Source organism: Gopherus evgoodei, chromosome 3, assembly GCF_007399415.2.
Source record: "Gopherus evgoodei ecotype Sinaloan lineage chromosome 3, rGopEvg1_v1.p, whole genome shotgun sequence".
NCBI lineage: Eukaryota > Metazoa > Chordata > Testudines > Testudinidae > Gopherus > Gopherus evgoodei.
The window spans coordinates 111,756,511-111,776,437 of record NC_044324.1 but is presented as its reverse complement, the minus strand read 5'-3'; the positions used below and the strand labels follow the sequence as shown (position 1 = coordinate 111,776,437).

Sequence of the window (19,927 nt, the reverse complement as noted above, 5' to 3'; positions counted from 1 at the left end):
AAGTAATGTTCTGAAAAGGCTAATACACAGGGTTTGATTCGCCTTTCACTTATACTGGTGTAAATGAAGAGTAATTCATTTCAATCAGTAGTGTTACAACAGTGAAAAACTGGTGTTTATGAGGAGAAAATAAAGGTAGGGATATTTGTTGTCATATGCTTTCTTGTTTTTACAACCAATTTTAGTTACAAATGTTCATGGTGGGGACTTTATCATCCATAGCATGTGAGCTTAGCATCAGTAGGAGTAGCTAAAAGGCAGAGAGTGGAGTTTTGAATTTGTGACACTTGTAAGATCAGTGTTTGTGGAGTGCAACTCATTACTTGACTTCTCCAAGGACTCCAAGGAAGTGTGAGCTGGGCACAAAACTCCCCTTACTGAACAGGCTTGCTCTGAAGTAGTCAATTTGTTAAAAATAGCAGCTCTCAAACTGTGGTTTATGGAAAATCAGCTATCAGTTCCATGCAGTAGGAGGCAAGGGGAGAAGAAATAATCCATGTGGGAGAATTCATTTTACCAAGTGGCCCAGAGAATGAAAAAAATGGAGACCCAGCTAAGCAGAAGTGAAAATTCCAGACCAAGCACAAAAAACACCCTGACCACGATAACTGCAATTCTTTGCTTCCCCACCTCCCTTTTGAATGTTTGGTATTAGTTAAAAGAGCTGATTTTGACATCTGTAGAAAATAAATAGCTTTTTAAAATGTGGAAACTAAGTAATAGACTGCAGAAAAGAAATGTCATACTAATAGTCAAATTAATGATGTGAAAAAAATATGTACTTTTAACATTTTTATTTAAAAACATTTTTGTAAATGATATTCGTCATCATTTCCAGTGTCAACCCATGTAAATTACTTCAGCATCTATCAGAGATATGATGGATGAAAACCTGGCCCCACTGAAATAAATAAGAGTTTTGTCTTTCACTTCCATGGGACCAGGATTTCATCTGACAACCTTAAACAATGTTTAATGGTTACTTACAATTAACTTTACATTGTGTTCTATGTTAGGAGCTGTAGTCCATTGGAAATGCCTGAACATTAAAACTGCACATAAAAACATTGTCTATCTTAATAGGAAAATATCTGATAAAGGATTATGGCTTTTCCTAATGTCTCCAAGCTCTGGATTGATTGCTTTGAATTTGGAAATGGATCTTGTCCTGAAACGTTCAGATCACCAGGTATTCAAGGTGCAATGTATTTGTTCATGACTGGAGCCATCTTCATCACCATTTTCGGGAATCTAGCCATAATCATTTCAATTTCCTATTTCAAAGAGCTTCACTCTCCAACCAACTTCCTGATCCTCTCCATGGCTGTTACAGACTTTCTTCCGGGATTCACCATTATGCCTTACAGCATGGTCAGATCTGTGGAGAACTGCTGGTACTTTGGGATCGCTTTATGCAAAATCCATTATAGTTTTGATCTGATGCTCTGTGTAACTTCTATCTTTCATCTTTGTTCCATTGCTGCTGATTGCTTTTATGCTATCTGTTACCCACTGCATTTTTCTAACAAAATAACCATCTCTGTGATAAAGCGAATGCTTGCAGTTTGTTGGTCAGTGCCAGCTGCTTTTGCTTTTGGGGTGTCTTTCTCAGAAGTATATGCTTCTCGAATAGAGGGCTATCAGATTTTAGTAGCATGCTCTAGTTTGTGTCATACTATGTTCAACAAATTATGGGGAACAGTTTTGTTCACAGTTGGCTTCTTTACTCCTGGTTGTGTTATGCTAGGAATTTATGTCAAAAATTTTTTAGTAGCCAAACAGCATGCAAGTGTTATGAGCAGCATACCTGAAAATGCAAATCATGAAAAGCCAAATCAACTTTCCAAGAATAAAGACAGGAAGGCTGCTAAGACACTGAGTACAGTCATGGGGGTGTTCCTAATATGCTGGTTTCCATGTTTCGTCATAGTTTTAATTGACCCATTTTTAAATTTCTCTCCTCCTGCACTGTTGTTTGATGCCTTAACATGGTGTGGCTATTTTAATTCTACCTGTAATCCATTAATATATGTTTTTTTCTACCCATGGGTTCAAAAAGCACTAGATACATATTAGATAAAATATTCCAGACACACTTCAATACAGCTAGTCTGTTTCCTGAAAATCAAAAATATGTCTGGTTATAACAAATGAATCCAGTGGTGATTTTCAGTTAAAAAGGGGGCATTATTTGGTTGAATATTATAGTGTAAAATTAAAGATTCATCTGTCATAATTATTATTGCAGAATGCTATCATCTGATTGTTTTCACTGATTATCTCCCAACAGTATGAGTGGCAATACAGAGTGAATGATTACGTTTAAGTAAGCTCTCAGTAGAAAATGTCAGTACATGTCTCATAATTCAGTAATATATATATCTTTGCAAAGGATTATCAAACTAAATGAACATTTGCAACCAGAAAATGATGAAGCAGAGTGACACCTTCCACAAAAGAATGGATTAAGCAAAGCTGGCACAAGGTGAAAATTTCATGTTAAGTTCTACATGAAACAGATTTATAGATGTGGACTTGGTAACAAAGAGCTATCACCTGACTTACCAAAACAAAAGCCCTACTTATGATGAATAGAGCCCTAAGGAGGCTGCGCAGGAGGCAGCCAATTAGAGAGAGGCTGTGTGGAGCAACCAATCAGGGCCAGGCTTGCCCATATAAGAAGGGCTGCAGAGCAGCTTCAGTCACTCCCTGGAGCTTGAGGAAGACTGGTTGTCTTGCAGGCTGAAGGCAGCAAGCCACCTGGGCAGAGTAGTGCTGCAGGCAGAGACCCAGGGAGCTTAAAGGCAGCTCCTGGCAGGCTGGAAGGATCTGCAGGCTGAGGCCAGGACAAAGAGGCTGCTAGCAGGACTGTCCCTAGCTATTCTGAGGCCCTATACAGCCCCCCTGTGAGGGTGGGCAGGCCTCCATGGTGGGGGGGAGCCTTGGGGGGCAGGGAGGAACTGCCCCCCAGCATTCACCAGATGCATGGCTGGAACTGGGTCACTGCACTTCCTGTCACCGGTGAGTGCAAGCCTGGCCCTGCTTCAGTCCTCAGGGGAGTGGGGGTGGGGCTGGGGCAGAGCAGGGGCAGGAAGAGGTGGGGCTGGGGTGGAGCAGAGGGGGGGCTGGGGTGGGGGCCATGGGGAAGAGCTCTTCTGGGGCAGGGGCTGAAGCAGCATGCAGCTGTGCGGGGCACCAGGAAAGTTGGTGCCCCAAATTTCTTGGTGTCCTACCAGCTACATACTTTGTGTATGGGTAAGGATGGCCTTGGGTGCTAGGGGCATGGGGAAGTGGCCCAGGGAAATCTACTGAGGAGTGGGATGAGACACAGCAAGTGGTGGCCATCTACAGGGTTCCTGGGCCAGGACCTGGGGTAGTGGGCAGGTCTAGGTCTCTCCCCGCCACTGAGGAAGTAGCAGACAACTGGCTGCAGTAGCCACTGAGAGAAATGGCTGGACAGCAAACTGCAATACTGGCCCCTGGAAGGCGGGAAGCACAGAGTGCAGCACAGTCAGAGGGCTGTGTCATGAAGCGGACGCCTGGGTCCAGGAGCAGAAGTGATGGCAGCAAGACATCACCAGAGGAGGGCGCACAGGCGAACAGAGCTAATCCCCAGGACAGCCAGCAGGAGGCACCGCAGTGGTGAGTCTACCCTGTCACACTACTGAAGTCAATAGAGTTCCATACAGGCACAGGACTCCACCTCTACAAGTCAGCACACAGGATCCAGGCCCAAACAAGCAATTGAGTAGATGTACACAAAATATAAAGAAATATTTTAACCACTACAAACTGTATTTGTCTTTTATTATTGTTTGCAATGTGTAGTAACCATGTTAGTCCCAGGATATGAAAGAGACAAGGTGGGTGAGGTAATATCTTTCACTGGACCAACTTCTGTTGGTGGAGGGGAGAAGCTTTCAAGTCTTACAGAGTTGAAGAACTCTGTGAGGTCCCAAACCTTGTCTTTTCCACCACCAGAGAAGTTTGGCCAATAAAAGATGTAACCTCACCCACCTTGTCTTGCTTTTATAATCGTAATCCTAGTACAGCATTGCAATTCAATTTTCTCTTTATATTACTTGTTTCAGACTTTATCCCCTTAATTTCTATTCTTTCCTTTTGTTTCTTCAGTAAGTGAGCTATCTACATTCTAGTCTAACATGCCATACAAGTGTACAGCTGGGAGCTATAGTAGGAAATATGGGGTGAAATTTGGAGAAATATGAGGAATTTTTCCATTGACTTCAAAAGGGTTTCACCCATGTAGTTTACTGAAATATACAGTGTAATCAGTACATACATTTCACTATTTTTTTAAAGTTCTGAAATTAAGATGATGATAGAAGAAAAAAACAATGAATTTCATAATCTTTATTTTAAAGCACAGGCAGAGCCACTGAGTCACACAATGACGCACAGTGGAAGGCAGTGACTGCACCTGCTCCCTTCTCCCTCTCTGCTCAGGATCTTGCAAGTGTGTGATATGTCCATCTTCCTCATCTCCCAGTCCCTTCCCACCTCTGTGGCTTCCTTCTCCTTCTCTCTTTTGTCTGGTGTGGAGGTCTCCCATGGTCCCACTATCCTGAACGTCTCAGCTAGTCCCCTTGACTCCACCCCCTGCAATCTCCTAACCAACCTAAATTCTTTCTCTCTTGTCTCACATCATTTTGAAAGAAATTAAACCATTTTTATGCCATTGGAATACTTTTCTTTCATTTTGATTCAATTTAAAATTTTGGTTTGTTTCAATTTCATTTTAAAATGGTTTTCATATTTCTGGTTGTTGTTTTTTTTCTCTCTCACTTGTTTTGCCTTTTCCCCTTTATTTGACTGGAGCAGACAGAGGGAGGGAGAGAAAGAAGGGGAAAGAAACCCCCCCAAAAAACAGAAAACCCACCACCACCAACCCAAAACAATAATGTTTTTAAATCAAAATGAAAATTTTTGTTCCAATAAAATTCCAAATATAAACATTTTCATGAAAATTTTCATGTAGTCAAAAAAGCCATTTTTCACTATAAAAACTTTAACTGAACATTTTTGATGATCTCTAATAACATTCACCTCATTTCAATACTTTAATACAGCTCACAGCACAAGATAAACTTTTTTTGTTAGAAAAAAGGGAGAGAGAAGTTCAATCCTACAGAACAGCATAGTCATAGGAACTCATAAGAAGCACACTAAACACAACTATTAATTCTCCTTCCTTGTATATTGCGTCTTTCCCACTCTGGTTTTCTGTATTTTGCTTGTTTAAACTGGAGGCTGGCTTGGGCAGGGGTCTCTTTGGTACACTTCTGTAAAATACCATGCAGTAATAATAACAATGATCTTCAGGGGAGGCAGCAAGGTCTAACAGATAAAGCATTACCTGGGGACTCAGGACACGTGAGTGCTATTTGCAGCTATGCCACTGCCTACTGTGTGACCTTGGGCAAGTCACTTTGGGCCAGACAGATCCACAAAGGGATTTAGTCACCTCATTTCCAGTTTTAGATATCATTGTGATCCACATAACCCTGCTTGGCTGCCACCTATCCTGCTAGCTGCCTAAACTCAGTCAGCACCAACATTTTTGGTCCCCTAGACACATACCTCTGAGCATGAGTACTGCTGCCACAGGCAGGCATCCAGATGCCTGTCTTATGACTAAGCCCCAGTATGATCTTCAAAGCAGATGAAGAGAGATGGTGCAATGTCTATTTTCTCCATGGGGTCCAATTCATTAGGCATGCTCAGAGCACATCTCCTGCCACAGAAATTGGCTGTGAGGGGAAGAGGTGGTAAACTCCCTTATAGCTTTTAGCCCAGTGATTAGGGAATTCACTTCTATGTGGGAGATCCTGGTACAATTCCCCCCTCTGCCTGATGACGAGAAGGGATTTGAATGGGTGGGTGCCCTAAGCACTGGATTATAGAGTGATTATCACTCTGTCTTTAGCCTAACATTTAAAGAAAGAACATAACATAAGAACAGCCGTACTGGGTCAAATCAAAGGTCCATCTAGCCCAGTATCTGTCTACTGACAGTGGCCAATGCCAGGTGCCCTAGAGGGAGTGAATCTAACAGGCAATGATCAAGGGTAGTGACTCTGGGAAACGTGCAGGTCATAGTGGATGGCTTTGCTGCAATGGGATTCCCTAACTGTGGTGGGGCGATAGACGGAACCCATAGCCCTATCTTGGCACTGGAGCACCAAGGCAGCGAGTACATAAACCACAATGGATACTTTTCAATGGTGCTGCAAGTATTGGTGGATCAGAAGGGATGTTTCACCAACATCAACATGGGATGGCTGGGAAAGGTACATGACGCTTGCATCTTCAGGAACTCTGGTCTGTTTTAAAAGCTGCAGCAAGGGACTTTCTTCTCAAACCAGAAAATAACTGTTGGGGATGTTGAAATGCCTATGGTTATCTTTAGGGACCCAGCCTACCCAGTGCATTTGGAGGTTTAAAAGCACGCTGGTGCAGTTTACTGACTTGGATAGACCTCAGTGAAACCAATATTCCCATTGTTATTACTACTTGCTGTGCGCTCCACAATATCTGTGAGAGTAAGGGGGAGATGTTTATGGCAGGGTGGGAGGTCGACGCAAATTGCCTGGCTGCTGATTACACACAGCCAGATACCAGGGAGGTTAGCAGACTACAGGAGGGTGTGTGCATTTCAGAGAAGGTTTGAAAACCAGTTTCATGACTGGCCAGGCTACGGTGTGAAAGTTCTGTTTGTTTCTCCTTGATGACCCCCTCCCTTGGTTCACACTACTTCCCTGTAAGCCAACCACCCTCCCCTCCCCACTTTGATTACCACTTGCAGAAGCAATAAAGTAATTGTTGCTTCACATTCATGCATTCTTTATTAATTCATCACACAAATAGGGGATAACTGCCAAGGTAGCCTGGGAGGTGTGGAGGAGGAGGAGGGAAGGACAAGGCTACATTGCACTTTAAAACTTATTGAATGCCAGCTTTCTGTTGCTTGGGCAGTCCTCTGGGGAGGAGTGGTTGGGTGCCCGGAGGCCCCACCACGTTCTTGGGCATCTGGGTGAGGAGGCAATGGAACTTGAGGAGGAGGGCGGTTGGTTACATGGGCTGTAGCGGCAGCCTGTGCTCATGCTGCCTTTCCTGAACCTCAACCATACGCCAGAGCATGTCAGTTTGTTCCTCCAGCAGCCTCACCATTGCCTCTCCTCAGCCTGTGGTACTGGCTATAGGTCCAGGGTGAGAAACGGTTCCTGACTGTCAGAAAAATGGTTTCTCTGCTTCCTTGCTGTCTTCAACCCCCTCCTCCTCAACTTCCTCCTCCCCAAAACCCGCATCCCTGTTGAGTGCTACTCCATTGATGGAGTCAAAGCAGAAGGTTGGGGTAGTGGTGGCGCACCTTCTACAATGGCATGCAGCTCATCATAGAAGCAGCATTCTGGGGCTCTCACCTGGGGCAGCCATTTGCCTCTCTGTTTTTTTGTTAGGCTTGCTTCAGCTCCTTAAGTTTCACATGGCACTGCTGCGGGTCCCTGTTATAGCCTCTGTCCTTCATGCTCTGAGATTTTTTTCAAATGTTTGGACATTTCATCTTTTGGAACAGAGTTCTGATAGCATGTATTCCTCTCCCCATACAGTGATCAGATCTCGTACCTCCCGTTTGGTTCAAGTTGGAGCTCTTTTGCGATTCTGCGACTCCATCGTGGTCACCTCTGCTGATGAGATCTGCATTCACCTGCAGATTGCCATGCTGGCCGAACAGGAAATGAGATTCAAAAGTTCATGGGCTTTTTCCTGTCTACCTGGCGAGTGCATCTGAGTTGAGAGCGCTGTCCAGAGTGGTCACAATGGAGCACTCTGGGATAGCTTCCGGAGGTCAATACCGTTGAATTATGACCACACTACCCCCATACTACCCCAGATTCGACCCAGCAGAGTTTCAGTGTTAACCCCTTCATTGTGGGAAGAGTACAGAAATCAATTTTAAGAGCCCTTTAAGTTGAAAAAAACAGCTTTGTCGTGTGGTCGGGTGCAGGGTTAAATCGATGTAACGCTTCTAAATTCGACTTAAACTTGTAGTGTAGACCAGGCCTAAGGAGTTCTTATATGACCCTCATTATCCTTAGTATTACATTCACTTTAACATTTTTAAAAAGAGAGGCTTGTCTTTGTACCTAGCACTTAGTGTGAAAAGCGTGTTTCAGTTGCAGAGCAGTTCACTATTGTAACCCAATCCTCACAAGTATCAGAGGGGTAGCCGTGTTAGTCTGGATCTGTAAAAGCAGCAAAGAGTCCTATGGCACCTTATAGACTAACAGATGTTTTGGAGCATGAGCTTTCGTGGATGAATACCCACTTCTTCAGATGCACGTAGTGGAAATTTCCAGGGGCAGGTATATATATGCAGGCAAGCTAGAGATAATGAGGTAGTTCAATAAGGGAGGATGAGGCCCTGTTCTAGCAGTTGAGGTGTGAAAACCAAGGGAGGAGAAACTGGTTCTGTAATTGGCAAGCCATTCACAGTCTTTGTTTAATCCTGAGCTGATGGTGTCAAATTTGCAGATGAACTGAAGCTCAGCAGTTTCTCTTTGAAGTCTGGTCCTGAAGTTTTTTCGCTGCAGGATGGCCACCTTAAGGTCTGCTATAGTGTGGCCAGGGAGGTTGAAGTGTTCTTCTACAGGTTTTTGTATATTGCCATTCCTAATATCTGATTTGTGTCTGTTTATCCTTTTCCGTAGCGACTGTCCAGTTTGGCCGATGTACATCAGAGGGGCATTGCTGGGGTTAGAGCAGATGCGGTTGTACCTCAGTGCTTGGCTGCTCTAACCCCTCAGACAGAGACCAACACCTACCAATGCCCATGTCAGTGTGTTGCGGTCAGGACTCCAGTAGCTGGGCAACGGTAGCTCTGCAGCCTGACTGGAGTCAGCTGCCCCCGGGCTACTTCCTAACTCCCCCTCTATTCCTACCTGGTCCGGGGCCTCTGTTCCGGAGACATCCAGGACCATCGGTTCCTCCCAATCCGGGCTGGGCGGCAGGTCCGGTAGGGTTTCTGGGTCAGGCCACGCCTGGTCTGGGGGTTCCTCGGGGCTGTAGTAGGGGCGAGGCAGTTCTGGCGGCCCCTCGTCATAGTAGGGGCGAGGCAGCTCTGGCAGCTCCTCGTTGTAGAGGGGCGAGGCAGTTCTGGCAGCCCCTCATCGTAGTAGGGGCGAGGCAACTCTGGCAGCTCCTGGTCTCGACCTCTGGCTTGGCCAGCCTCCCAGTCACGAGCAGCGGCGGGCACGTCTGCTCCTGCCAGTGGCCGAGCCACAACTGAAGGCTGGGGCCCAGCTTTTATTCTTCCGGGTCGCCGCCTGATCCTTTGAGGGGCGGGACTTCCGCCCAGAGGCCCCGCCCCCGTGGATGACTGACGGGGCTCGACCCTCCCTGAGGGGGGAGGGGAGCCACACCGCCTTGCTACACATTTCATAGAAAAAAATCACCATAATTTTAAAGCCAGAGCAGGGAGTAATTATGTTAACAGAAATCATGGCTTCAGAATGATGGTATTGTCTTAAGAGTCACCTCTAATCAAAAGATTGGAGCCATTTAATTGCTGGAGGTAAAAGAAAAAAAATGGAGGAGGCAAAGGAAGAAAAACCAATGCTGAGATCTGGGGAGAGCAGATTAGTACCACCAAGAGTTTTTCCTTTATTTATTTACTAAAGGCCAAGTAGTTCTAGGGTTTTTCCCCATTTGGCTCCAAATCTCCTGATATCTGTTTGTAAAGCCATAAAAGCACAGCATGTTGTATCCATTGGTAATTCCACGCAGTCACTCTGAGCAAATCTGACCTTAAAATTCGATATTACCCTTTGCACAAGCACGAGAACAATAAGAAAGTTGTTTTAAAACCAGTTTGTGATCTATCAAGGCTTTCCCTGGACATGGACAGGTAAGGAGAGGGAAAATGAAGGGTGTGTGAAATGCATGACTGGACTCTTGTATTTCCTATATTTGTGTTTTATTTTTAAGAAGAGCTACTGCAACAGAGATTAGAGCACTGTGAGCTACTCACTGAAATCATAATCTTCTACACTGGCAGACCTCCAACCCCTGCTGAGCTCCACTGATTTCTGTGCAGCTCTACTGGGGCTCCTGGGTCTACCCACATGCAGAGCCAGCGCTTCCATTTAGGCGACCTAGGCAGGATTTGGAAGGGTGGCAGACTGCTCCGGTGGACCTCCCGCAGGCGTGCCTGCGGACGGTCCGCTGGTCCCGCAGCTCCGGTGAAGCATCCACAGGGACGCTTGCGGCAGGTCCACTGGAGCCGTGGGACCAGCGGACCGTCCGCAGGAACGCCTGCGGGAGGTCCACCGGAGCCGTGGGACCGGCGAGCCGGCCCTGCGCCTAGTTCGCCAAAAACCCTAGCGCCGCTCCTGCCCACATGGTGCCACTTCGAGGATCAGAGCCTAAGAGTTTATTTCTTTTCTCATTGAAGTTAATGGCAGGATTCAGTGGTGCAGGATCAGGCTTTAAATGCTGCTTTATATGAAAAGTTGAAATAGGCATAAAAGTGATATCAGCTTCTCCTTGTAGGTCTTATTTTAATGTAGAACACTAGTTTCAAACAGGGAATGCAGAATGTCAGTAGTTTCTCCTAGAGACATTGTTACATGGGAGAAAATAGAATCTACCCATTGTGTGCTCTCCCCAGACCTGAGTGTCTGCAATTCAGAAATGAAGATTAAAGTAAAATATGAACTATGTGGGCATATGGCACATCCTACTTACACTGTGCATGCTGCCATACCAAGGGTTACAAACTAAGGGCATTCAAGGTGAATTGTGAACCCAAAAGAAATCCTTGATATTCTTTATTATTTCTTTATGATGCCCCTTCTCTGCACTGTCTAGGCTCAAACTGAGTATTCTTTCCTCATTCAGTTGGAAATGAGATTAAAGTCAGTTCTTTCCCAGATGTCAAGTTCCTGCAGGAAGGAAAATAACTGATTATATAAATATAAATGTAAAATAAATAGATTGAAGTTCTCCCCACCTCTTGGCTGCCCTCTGACCCGGGTTTACAAAAATTGTTCATAAAGTTTTCTTGAAACATCAGGATGGACCAGCAAAGGCCACAAAGCAACTTTTAAAATAATTTTACTTCATAGTTCACAGTTTAAAATATATAATGAGAATAAAAATCACAAGCTGTGTTAGTAGCTTTTAATATGGTGTTGTCCAGACAAAGGTTCCTCAGCCTATGTGCAAAATGCTGCTTCTAATGATTAGCAACAATTTTATTGTTACCAAAAAGGCAGATGCCTAAACACATCTAACCTCACCCAATGTGAATACTATTTGAATAGTGGGTGACCCACTGACTTTGATGGGACTACTCATATAGATTAAGTTATCTACATGCTTAAATGTTGGTAGTATTGTCGTCATAGCTAACAATGCAACAAAATGTTATCAGCTTGTTTCTACCTCATGAATTCTTATTTTCTTATCTTTTAAATGATGCAACTAATCAACTTTTGTCCTAGTTTTCTGATTTATTTCACTCTAATCACTATAAAGATCTGTACTGAGGACAACTGAAGACTTTGTGACAGACAAAAATGCACCCGATTTTCCTGAATATGTTTTCTCTGCAAAACCTTAGTGTGCTGAGAAAACTTGGTCATATTTTCAAAATAAAACTATATTTCTGTATTTGTGATCAAAATCTGAAATGACTCCTGGGACTGCTGAGGAGGACCGCCTGACTGCTCGAAGAAAATGCCTGGAGAGAATCAACTAGCCTACTATATCCATTACGGAGCCTATAACATGAATGTTTCCAGTGGTTGATAAATTACAAGATATATTTTATTCTAATATTGTCAGTGAAAATCTGGTGACTTATGTTAGCGCTTCACTCAGCACATAGGGACCTGGTCTTGTTTGGGATTCAGGGCATTACTGTAATACAAATAATAACTAATCAGTTTATTAAATCTAATATAAAATAGGGATGAAAAATACATGATATTTAATTCACAGTTCTTCCATTCCCTCCCTGAACGCTTACTATTTAATCTGTTTAATTTTATTATATTGTTTTACATCAGTTGAGCTCATTAAATAGTTACTGTCAACTAACTGTGTTTTATTCTAATATATGAGCTATATTACTACAAATATTATGTCACATACAAATATTATTGTCTCATCATATTAGCTAAAAGATTATTGTTTCTCCTAATACAACCAAAAACTTTATTGATTGCTCCAAATTTGAAAATGGATCTTGTCCTGAAATGTCCAGGTAATCAGGTGTTTGACGTGCAGTGTATTTGTTCATGACTAGAGCCATTCTCATCACCGTCTTTGGAAATCTTGCCATAATCATTTCAATCTCCTATTTCAAATAGCTTTGGTCTCCAACCAACTTCTTGATTCTGTCCATGGCTATTACAGACTTTCTTTTGGGATTCACCATCATGTCCTACAGTAGCAGTGGGCAAACCTTTTGGCCCGAGTGCCACATCAGGGTTTGAAGCTGTATGGAGGGCCAGGTAGGGAAGGCTGTGCCTCCCCAAACAGTCTGAGCCCTGCCCCCTCCCACTTCCCATCCCCTGACTGCCCCCTTCCCAGTACCCTCGACCTAAATCGCCCTCCCCAGGATCCCACCCCATATCCAACCCCCCCTGCTCCCTGTCCCCCTGGGACCATCCTTCCCCTTATCCAACCTCCCCGCCACCACTGCCCCCTTATACTGCTCAGAATAGCAAGAGCTCACAGCCCTGCTGCACAGTGGCATGGCTGAGGGGGATGGGGGACAGCAGGGAAGGGCCAGGGGCTAGCCTCCTTGGCTAGGAGCTCAGGAGACAGGCAGGACAGTCCTGCGGGCCAGATATAGCCCATGGGCCATAGTTTGCCCACCTCTGCCCTACAGCATGATCATATCTGTGGAGAACTGCTGGTATTTTGGGATCACCTTCTGCAAACTCCACTTAGTTTTAATCTGATGCTCTGTTTAGTTTCCATCTTCATTCAATTACTGTTGATCACTTTTATGCTGTTTGTTTGTAACGGTTTTGGGACTCACCACCTGGCGCCTCCTGCTGGCTGTCTCTGGGAATTAGCTCTGTCCAGTGGAGTGCCCCTCCTGGTGGTGTTCCATCCATCGTCCCACCCTCAGTTGGCATGTGTAACCCGCGTTGCTCCCAACTTGCGGTTTCCTCTTCAGGACCACTGCCCTACAGTAGTGCCCCTTAGTCCATCCACACACCCTTCCGGGGGAGGAAGAGTTGATCAGCAGTCCTACAACCCCAGACACCATGTCCAACCACCCTCTGAGTCTAGTCCCTCTTGTCAGGGATCTGACATAGTCTATAATGGCCGCTCCCTATGGCCAAGGGCTCGGTGTCCTGCAAGGGGGGGACCCAGGCCCACCCTCTACTCTGGATCCCAGCCAAGGGACCCTCCGGTGGCAGCCATTCTGCCCTCCTTCTCTCCCTCATTATAATGGCCACTCCCTACAGCCAATGGCTGGTGTACTGCAAGGGGGAAGGAAGGGATCCAGGCCCACCCTCTACTCTAAATCCCAGCCCAGGGACCTTCTGGCAGCAGCCATCCTGCCCTCCTTCTCTCTCTTGTCTGTCTGCTTCCCTGAACTGCTTCTCCTTGCACCTGCTAGGCCCTTCCCTTCAGGGTTGGCAGCCTGGCAGGCTACAGACTAGACCTCCCTTTTGCTCTCTGAGCCTGGCCAGCACTATGCTGTCCGCAATGCTAGTCTCCTGCCTTTGGAGATTAACCTTCCCCTCTCAGAGGCCTGGGACAGACTACCTGCTCCCTTCCTGGGCAGCCTTCTTATAGAGCTGAGCCGGGCCCTGATTGGCTGTCTCCAAACTGGGCCCTGATTGGCTCACAATAAGGCTTTCTTTAATTGGCTCCCTGTCTGTGTAGGTGGCCTGGCATATTGCTGCTCTCACTCTCAGGGAGTGGGGCAGTCGAGCCCACTACACTGTTACCCACTGCGTTATTCTAGCAAAATAACTTTTCCTGTGATAATGCAATTGCTAGCAGTTTGTTGGACAGTGCCAGCTGCTTTTGCTTTTGGGATTGTTTTTTCAGAAGCATATGTTTCTGGAATACAAAGCTATAAGATTTTAATAGTATGCACTAGTTTGTATCCTATTGTGCCCAACAAATTATGGGGAACCATTTTGTTTACAGTAGATTTGTTTGCATCCGGCTGAGTCATGATAGGGATATATGCAATTTTTTTTGTAATATCCAAAAAAATGCGCGTGTTGTGAACAACATGCCTGATGATGCAAACAATGATGTTAGAAGTCAACTTTCCAAGAAAAAGGACAGAAAGGCAGCAACAACTTTGAGTGTATTTATGGGGATATTCCTAATATGCTGGTTTGCATGTTTCTTTACATTCTTAATTGACCCATTTTTAAATTTCACTACTATTTTAGCTTTGTTTGATGCTTTAAACGGGTTTGGTTACTTAAACTCTACCTGCAATTCATTAATATATGGCTTTTTTATTCATGGTTTCAGAAAGCATTGAAATATATCTTAAGAGGTAAAATATTCAATCCACAGTCTCATACAACTAATCTTTTTGCTAAAAATCAGACACAATAGAATATCTGAAATTGAAAACAAGATCCAATAGCAAAAACAAAAAAAAATCCCTATGAATGTCTAGATACTCATTGTTCAGTATATGTGGTCTGAAAGATGCAATATACAGAACACTTTCACCAAGTACTTTATTTTAAAAAAAAGATCTTATATTTTATCCTGATTTTAATTTATTCTTTTTTCATATACCCCTTTTCTAGGGTAGTATTTAATTTCTTATTATGGAATATTGAATAGATGTCTTCTTAAATGTATGGTTTCAGAAATCATTTGAATATTAGGTAAAATATTTAATCCACATTTCTGTATGTGTACAGCTAATCTATTTTCCAAGGCACACTATAAGTGGCTTCTTAGAGCAAACATAACTGATACTAACAGTGTAACTTTCTGTCCTCTTCCAGTGGCTGGACCATGTGTAGATATTTGAGTCTGCTATTGCTGGCAAGCAAATAGATCTGGTGTGAAATTCTGGCCTCACTAAAATCAATGGGAATTTTGTAGTTGACTTCTCTGGAGGCCGGATTTGAACCTAGTTCTTTTAGCTCAGACAACTGAAGCTGATACTATCTGGACTGAATGCATGTATTCAGTCCTTACAGACGACCCACTCAGACATGTTATGCACTAGTAATATTTAGTTGTTAAAAGCCCCCATTATATTCATGGTAACATATATTGTAGATCTAGATTTAAATTTGACATTAACGATTTAATATACTGTAAATGCATTGCATTCTGACTGCTAAACTACAGCGTACTTACTTATTTACTGATTTGTTATATTTTTAGTGATCTCTTATTGCTTCAGTACCAATACATTTCTTTGCTGAATTTTTAACACAGGTGACATGAATAATATCCATTTGAATCTCAGAAGGGGTGGGCTTAAAACCCAAAGTGTGAATTGCTTCCTCAAAAACAGATGGGACTGAAATAGCAAGGAGATATCTGACAGGCTGACTGCTTGCAACCCACTAATGAAAGTTAGAGATTCTTAGGTTGGAGTGTGAACAAGTCCCACCTCTCATGAGCAGATATGGAAACCAAAGGCCTGATCCAGTGCACTTTAAATCAATTGAATGATGTGCAGTGAATACAGTGGGCATTGGACCAGACGCCAAAGCAGAGAATGGAGCTCAGGGAAAGAGAGATTTGGCATCTGGAGAGGAAAAATGGCAGGAAAAAAATCCAACTTCTACATTTTCAGTTGTGAACAATGGCCTCTGAAACCCCTTTAAGGGAAGCACTCAGATCCCATGTGCTAAAATTACCTAGATAAATAGTATGGAAAATCTCCTGAGCAATAAGAAGTCAGCAAATGGCACTGTGATGAAACAGCTCTGGTGAATCTGCTACTGCTTTTCTGGCTCCTGACCGGCAGCCAGGAGAGGGAAGGTTCCTTGGCAGCTGGGATGGCTGGAAATCTGTAGCAAAGTGACAAAGGCAGTGTTCCTGGCGATGTCTAGGCATGGCAGAGCTGGGAATGGTTGTGGGTGCATGTGGTGATTGAAGACTGAAAGGGCATGTATATAAATTGTATAGATAAGGGCTTATGCATCATGTAAATAAACAAATTGCACATAAGATATCTGACTCTGTGATATTAACTTCTCTCCACCAATGGAAAATGACTTGCTGCAAGGCCTGAAAATTCATCACTCCTCAGCCAAAGGGCAACAATACATTAGATAAAATATCTGGATTTGGAGGCAATAAACTACAAATGTTTCTGATGTTTGTATGTTAAATGGTTTTACTATAGTTGCTGCCAGAATTACTCTGGTTTAATAATAATACACCCCTCCACCCACCCACCCACTGTTTCAAAATTGTTTTATAGCTTCCTGTTACCTAATTCAGCAGCAACACTGAAATTTTCAGATATGAAGCCCTAAAGTTCAGTTCCAAAATCCACATTTAAACCCTGCAGAAGCTTGTGGTTACCTAAATATGGATTCAGGAGCTAATTTAAGGCACCCAAGTTATTTTAAATATTGATCTGAGTGTGCCCTCAACATATCACACAATTCCTCATTAGTTGGCCCAGTACATTGCATGTACTCCAATAACAACATTGCTTCTGGATTGCAAATCCTCAATTCTAGCCATGAACCTTCTCAGTAGGGGTGTACTTTGACACTGAGAAATTGCGAAGTACACTTCTTTGGTTGTAAAAGTGTTTCTTCTCAGCCAGCCTTTGTCCTACATGAGACACAGGAGATCTTAATAATGCTCTGCTTCTGACAAACATAGCTTTGTGGAATGGTAGCATAGAAGTATATTTGCGTTGGGGGCGGGGAATACTCACTTTTAATTAAATCAGGTGTGTTATTCTCACCCACATGTAAACACTGCAGATCTGCCCCATTTTCCATATCACTGAATACCATGGAAAATGGCTTTTCAAATGCATGTCAGCCTATACATCAAGACATAGACATTGTTGATCTTTTTGGACCAACAGCGATCTTAAGACATTTCCCTCATTCCCTTCCATGTTCAGCAAATCTATCTGGCCTTTTGTTAGTGTCAGACTCCTGGTCTGCCTGTCCCGGCTGTTACCAGTGCTGTCTGCAGATCCAATAATTTTTGTTCACACAAGTGTTCTCTTCTTTAGCTTTCCTTATTCTGACATATTATAGTGAAAAGATATAATTCACAAATCCCTATAGATTTATACAATGCCTGCTTATAGCAAGGGTATCTATTTTTACCTGTAAATACCTATGTACTTTTGGATAATTCCTTTGTGTCACAGTATGAGCTGTTCTGGACTGGTGTTTTGTGTTACCTTCTGGAGAATATAACAGATATGCAAACAAAAATGCACAACATATCTTCGCCTTTCTGCTACATATCCATGTTAGAAGAAAATTAAGAACATCCAGATGCAGGAACTTGGTTAAGAACTCTTGGCTGAAAAATCTCACAAGAACAAGTTTTCTTTCTGAGTCTAATTCAGCAGAGCAACTTAAGCATTTGTTTAACTCAGTAGAACCAAGCCTTATGTTCAAAGTGAAGTACATGCTTAGTGCTTTGCTCACTAGGGATGGTCTCCTAAAGTGAGATCTTAGACAGAGCTAAGGATACAGTGAGAACAGTTTGTCTTGTGGTATTTCACTACTTGTATGACTAATCATGGCTTGAATTTAGAAGTGCGGAGACACATGGTCAGAACGTCATTCAGGACCCTGCTTAATGTTTAGGGTGGTTGAAATGGTTGAAAGCTGATATGTGGAAGTAGAAAAATGTGAATGAGACACTTATTATTTCTGGAATGTTTTGTGCATCTCTAAATGTAACTGACCATCTTTGGATTCCCTTTCCATTATGAGACATTAAGTGGTTCCTTTTTTTCATTTATCTCAATTGATAATTATTATAATTTTACATGTACATTGCAACAGAACTTGGAGACCTCAGACAGGTTAGGGTCCTATCAACACTAGAGAATAAGGGTTTTCCCCCATGGAGAATATTAGTGAAAGTGAAAAATCATTCATTTTGGTTGGAAAATGTTTGTGGTTTTTTTGTCACTGTAATGCCTCCTGGGTGCTCTAACTCAAGTGCCTCAGGCCCCATTCTTCTCTATAGGCTGTGCTCCCTAGTTGGACTATACCTTCTATGATGTGCCACACTCTTCCCTCTGGCTGAGTGGAAGTTATATAGCATAAGAATTCCATGGCCATGGTGCATTACAGGAGATGAAGTCTGGCTGTGGAGAATTGGAGTGGAGTGTGGAGAGAGGAGAACTGGAGTGTAAGGTACTCAAAATACAATTCCTATGAGGCACTGTGGTAGAAATTCAGAATTGAAATATTTTGTGCTTAAGATGAAATATTTTGGCTTGTGGCCATTTAGTTTTTTAATGAGAAATTGTAAATTTCCATTGAAAAGAAATACTTATTGCAAAAAAAAAAATTGTTTAGCCAAAACCCCCATTTTTCAACGAAAAACAGTTCTGACAGAACATTTTCAACAAGCCCTACTGAGGCAGAGTAAATGACAGCCCCTGTCATTTAAAGCTTATAATGTAAAAGACCTTCCATGGCTTTATATTTAACATATTGAAAGTAGAGGTAAAGTTCATTCTCCCATTTCCAGTATGACTGTGAACCAAATCAAATAATGTCCTCACTGGGTTGTTTGTGCACAATTTTTTTCAGTTGCAGCAGCAGAATGAAGAGTTAATCCGCCAAAGCAAAGACAAGATAGGAGATTGTGAACCACCAGAGAGAGCTACAGGTCTTCTCTGATGTGTATATATACTAGCAACAACTCAGTTAATCTGATAAGAAAAGAGGAAAATTTCAAATGCATTTTCATTGAGTATTGCCACAAGGAGTCTCATGGAAAAAAAAAACCAATCAAGCAAGCTTTGTGAGTTAATAAGAAAAAGAAGATTTATATACACTTAGCAGGTAAATTCTAAAACTGTTGATTGATTTAAATCAGAAGATTTTATAACTGAAACCAAAGACTAGAAGTAAAAGCAAACATCACAGCCAAAAATGTTTTCTGTGAAGAGATGAAGTATGGAAAGCGATCAGGTAAAACATTTTTCACTCCAATGTAATGATGTAACAAACTTCATTTTGTAAAGTACTAGAGGAACTGCAATTTATTTGATTTTCCAGTCCAAATAGTGGACTGACTATAATAAGAAAAAGTTTTCTTGTGATTTTTTCAGAGGAAATATTCTTCTCTATATCATAAAAATAATTTGAGCCACTGTAAAATAAAGAAGTGACTTGAATCTTAATTGTGTGGCAAGATCATTCAGAAACTGACTAGAGAAGACAGCTGGATCATCTTCAACAATTTATGCTACTCAAGTAACAAACAGATCCTCTCTAAATGGTATTAATGAGCTGATAATTACCAATGTGAAGACTGCAGGGCTGGGCTAGAAATATTGTTTTTCATGAGATAGCAGTCTCTTACTGAGAACATACACTGTGTTATTTCTTATGAATGTTAATGTCATATATTCTTTCAAAGTACTGTACTAAGGCAAGATAATATACAAAGATCCTTTCCTGCAAACACTCTTATTCACTTTTAGGTAAACAGTAAACACAGGTGCTATTCATGGAAGTAAAGTTATACACATGCTTAAATGCTTATAGCAATAAACTTTATTAGACATAAGATCTAATATTGATTCCATCAAAGTCAGTGTTAAAACTCTTGATGACTTTAATGGGGTATGGATTTGCCTTACAATAGACCTGATACTTTCCATATCTTTGATGTAAGAGGTAGAGAGGTGAATAATCACAAAATGTTAAGCATACAC

General features: G+C 42.6%; 1 protein-coding gene and 1 pseudogene across 1 annotated transcript; both read left to right on the top strand.

Moving 5' to 3' along the window:
- The first annotated feature begins 1,203 nt into the window (after positions 1-1,203).
- On the top strand, positions 1,204-2,076 carry LOC115647531 (trace amine-associated receptor 2-like). Its single transcript, XM_030554250.1, has one exon. The coding sequence runs from the start codon at positions 1,204-1,206 to the stop codon at positions 2,074-2,076; it is 873 nt and encodes a 290-aa protein (XP_030410110.1).
- A 7,841-nt stretch (positions 2,077-9,917) lies between these two features.
- On the top strand, positions 9,918-14,625 carry LOC115649397 (annotated as a pseudogene).
- The last annotated feature ends 5,302 nt before the right edge of the window (positions 14,626-19,927 follow it).